Source organism: Amphiura filiformis, chromosome 9, assembly GCF_039555335.1.
Source record: "Amphiura filiformis chromosome 9, Afil_fr2py, whole genome shotgun sequence".
NCBI classification, from domain to species: Eukaryota; Metazoa; Echinodermata; class Ophiuroidea; order Amphilepidida; family Amphiuridae; genus Amphiura; species Amphiura filiformis.
The window spans coordinates 40,572,597-40,577,027 of record NC_092636.1 but is presented as its reverse complement, the minus strand read 5'-3'; the positions used below and the strand labels follow the sequence as shown (position 1 = coordinate 40,577,027).

General features: G+C 43.4%; 1 protein-coding gene across 1 annotated transcript; it reads left to right on the top strand.

The window, feature by feature from the left end:
* Positions 1–432: 432 nt before the first annotated feature.
* Positions 433–4,110, top strand: LOC140160074 (uncharacterized). The gene has a single exon (XM_072183344.1). The coding sequence runs from the start codon at positions 433–435 to the stop codon at positions 4,108–4,110; it is 3,678 nt and encodes a 1,225-aa protein (XP_072039445.1).
* The last annotated feature ends 321 nt before the right edge of the window (positions 4,111–4,431 follow it).

The following is a 4,431-nucleotide window of genomic DNA, read 5'->3' as shown; positions in this document are numbered from 1 at the left end:
AATTTGGCCTGCATACCAAAATCATTATTAATTTCTTTTTAAATATTTGGGGTTCAGGAAGTTGGACATCTTGTTTTTATTTAGTTCAATTTCCCCAATTGTTTGTGTATGTGGGTGTATCAGTGTGTACAGTGATTATATTCTGATGTAAGTGTGATGCAAAATGTTTGCAGTCAAATGGTTGCGAGTGACTGACTGATGATAGGATAGTGAGTTTGCCTTTTTTTTAAAGTGTCCCTGTACTTTTTTGTTGGTTTTTCTTTTAAATATCATGCCTAACAAAAGTAAAAATAAGGGTCAGCCCGATTCCAGTATGGCTTCCCAAAATAGTGCCGATACAAATACAGATAATGCTTCTGACACTGGGGCTAGCAATGACAATCACTCTGACATTACATATCCCCTGGTATACCCCCAGGTCTCCCCAAAGACATGTGGGTGTCATACTTAATCGATAAAAAAAAGGTTGAATCTCACAAGGAAATTGAGCTTGCGCGTTTGCAATGGGAAAAAGATGTTGCGCTTCAAAAGCTGCAAACCCCTGCTCCTGTATCAGCGGACAAAGTATTGCCTGATAAAATCCGCGTACCTCGTTTAAAAGACAACGAGGACATTGATGTGTATTTACGTGCGTATGAGTTATTGGCCGAGGCTAATGGGTGGGACAAAAGTAAGTGGGCCACTTTTCTGGTGCCTGCTCTTTCAGGTAAGGCCAAAGAAGCCTATGCAAATATGTCAATCACCGACTCGCGCAACTATGACGCACTTAAAGCAGCGATTCTCGCTAAATATCAAATCAGCGCGGAAACGTACAGAGTCAAATTCCGTAGCACAGAACGTAAGCCAAATCAGACAGTAACCGAGTTTATGAATGATGTTAAATATTTCTTAGAAAAATGGCTCCAATATTCGGACATTTCGATGAAAGGCGATGGTGATGCAAGCGCTAGAGATATCCAAGACTTATTACTTATTGAACAAGTGCTCGGCAAATTGCCGCGCGACATGGCTGTCTACTTGCGCGATCGCAATTTGAAAGAAAGTGCTGCGTTAGCTCGCGAAGCGGATGCGTATGTGCTCCACCGTGGTGGTACGGAGTACTGGAAGCGGAAAAATGACTTTAAGGGGCGGGTTCAGCACAGCAGTGCCAAGAGCAGCCCATTTCGTGCACCGTCAGGGCAAGATGGAAAGACCGATAAGGTATGTTTCAGGTGCCAACAGCCTGGGCACATCGGTCGGGAATGTAAACAAAAAGAAAATACGTTTCATAGTGAAACGAAAACATGTTATGCATGTGGACAGGTGGGCCACATAGCACCACATTGTCCAAAAAAGGAGGGACGTGTGGATGGGCATAGTTCAAGTTTAAATGGGAGTAAAAGTAAGGGTGGTCCAAACGTGAAGAAAGCGTATAACTGCCAAGTTCTCCCTGGAGTAAAGGTAAGTGACTTAGTTAGTCATGTTAGTGATAAAGAACTAGAAGCCAGACTGGAAAAGTGTAAAGTTGATGGTTTTCTACAAGGGAAAGCTGTGCGTATACTTCGAGATTCGGCATGCACCCAATCAGTGGTAAATGCTGCCTTAATCACCCAAGACTGTTATTTAGATGGTATAACTACAAAGGTAAGCGGTATTGGGGGTGAAGTGGAGCTTCCTGTGGCTATGGTCCACATAGAGTGTTGTGTACTTTCAGGGATTGTTCCAATTGGTGTAGTTGAGGACCTAGATAAAGATGTATTATTAGGTCATGACCTGGACCCAACTTGTGGTGAGGTATTAAAACGAAGTGTGTGTGTTGTGACAAGGGCCCAGGCCAAACAGGAACTGGACGATTTTGTCCAAGGTGAGTTAGAGTTGCAGGCACACCTGGCTGATCAGGTGATGCAGGTGGTCCCAGGTAAGAGGGATGGATCGGATATGTCTCAGGTGTCCTCAGGTAACGGTTTGTCTGTCGGGAGGGACACTTTGTGTCAGCAGCAAGCTGAGGATACTACTTTGGAAAGTGTCAGGCAGCGGGTGCTGCCAATTTTGGATATGGAAAAACAGAGAGTATGTTTTTTTCAAAAGGATGGGTTATTGATGAGAAAGTGGGAGCGTGCTCAGACCGACAAGCGTAGGGCAGTCCGACGGCAGCGGGTAGAGCAAGTAGTTGTCCCTAAACAGTATCGGGTAAAAATCATGGAGATGGCACATGACAATGCTGGGCATATGGGTGTTCAAAAGACTAAGGATAGAGTACTTGCTCATTTCTACTGGCCTGGTGTTTTCCAGGACATTCAAAGGTATTGTAGAACATGTGATGTGTGTCAGAGACTGGATAAAGGTAAGCAAACACGAAAAGCTCCCCTGTTGCCTATGCCAGTGATTGATGTCCCGTTTAAGCGGATTGGTATTGACATTGTTGGTCCATTTGAGAGATCACGAAAGAGGAATATGTATCTTTTGACTATCTGTGATTATACTACTAGGTACCCTGAAGCAGTCCCTCTCACAAATATTAGGGCGGACACCGTTGTGGATGCGTTGATAACTGTTTTTGCTAGGGTGGGTATACCTCACGAAATTGTACATGACCAGGGCACAAACTTCATGTCCAAAGTCATGGTATCCCTTTGTACAAAGTTATGCATAACACAGCTCAAGGCTTCAGTCCGTCATCAGCAGACCAATGGGATGACTGAGAGATTTCATGGTACTTTAAAGAATATGCTCAAATCATTGACTACAGAGCAACAGAAATACTGGGATGAATACATACCGTACTTCCTATTTGCGTATAGGGAAGTGCCCTGCCAAACCACGGGGTACTCTCCATTTGAATTGCTATACGGTCGACCCATCAGAGGGCCCCTTAGCATTCTTAAACAAAATTGGATATCTCCTAATTTGGAGGAAAATGAAGTGGTCTCAGATCTCCTTGAAATGCGTAAACGCATAAATAATCTGATTTATGAGGCAAATGAGAATACAAGAACCAATCAGAGACAAATGAAACTAAATTATGACAAAAATGCTTACGAAAGAGAATTTAGCCCTGGGGACAAGATTCTCGTCTTCTTGCCTGAAGGTCCAAGCAAGCTAGACAACAAATGGCAAGGCCCATATATGGTGACCCAAAAACTAGACAAAGTTAACTATGAGGTAGAACTACCAGACAAAGGTAAGTCCACTAGAGTATTTCATATCAACTTATGTAAAAAATACTTTCATCGTGCTGATGCCAAGCGGATATCTCAATGTATGTACGTCACAGGGGTGGTCCATGATATTGGCAGCACCATTGATGATGAGGGGCATGATGAGGATATTTTTGGTAATGGGCAGCATGATGATATAGGACCTATTTATAGACAAACACAGTCCTGGCATGATGTGCACATGGCTGATGATTTAACAAATGAACAGCGCCAAAAACTTAGCGATATTTTAGAAGCGCACACTACTGTGTTTTCTGATGTGCCAGGTAAAACGCACCTGGTCGAACATGAAATTAAGACAACAAGCGATATCCCTGTCAGGCAGCGCGCATATCGTACGCCGCATGCGCTGAAGGGTAAAGTCAGAGCTGAGATAAACAATATGCTCCAGCTCAGCATCATAGAGCCAACCACTAGTGCGTATGCATCGCCTATTGTAGTTGTTGCCAAACCTGGTGGTGATATTAGGCTAACGACAGATTTTCGGACTTTGAACAAATCTTGCGATTTTGACCCATACAGGATGCCTCGGATAGATGAGATTTTGGACGAAGTTGCAAATGCCAAATTTATCTCTACTTTGGACTTAACTAAGGGATTTTATCAGGTACCTCTGTCCCCTGCGTCCCAGGCAAAGTCAGCGTTTGTGTGCTCTTTCGGCCAGTTTTGTTACAAAGTTCTTCCTTTTGGTTTACAAAATAGCAGTAGCACCTTCCAACGCCTCATGGATAAGGTCCTACAAGGTTGTGAACAATTTGCGAAAGCCTATATTGACGATATATGTATATTTTCCGACACATGGCAAGACCACCTGACTCATGTTCAGACTATACTTGACCGACTTGAGGGTGCTGGCCTCACGGTCAAACCGAAAAAAAGTGTAAATTTGGGCGAACTCACGTATCCTATCTAGGACATATAATTGGTGATGGTCAAGTGTCCCCAAAACAGGACAAAATTCAGGCAGTCAAGGATCTACCTATTCCCATGACCAAGAAACAAGTGCGGGCATTTTTGGGACTCACTGGGTACTATAGGAAATTTGTCCCCAATTATGCTACAATTGCCTACCCTCTTACTAACTTGACACGTAAAAGTATGTCCAATACTGTGATATGGTCAGAGGCATGTCAGGAGGCATTTGACAAACTCAAAGATTGTCTTATTAGTGAACCCATTTTGCGGGTCCCCGATTTTGAGAAGGTATTTTACCTGCAAACTGACGCATCCCAAT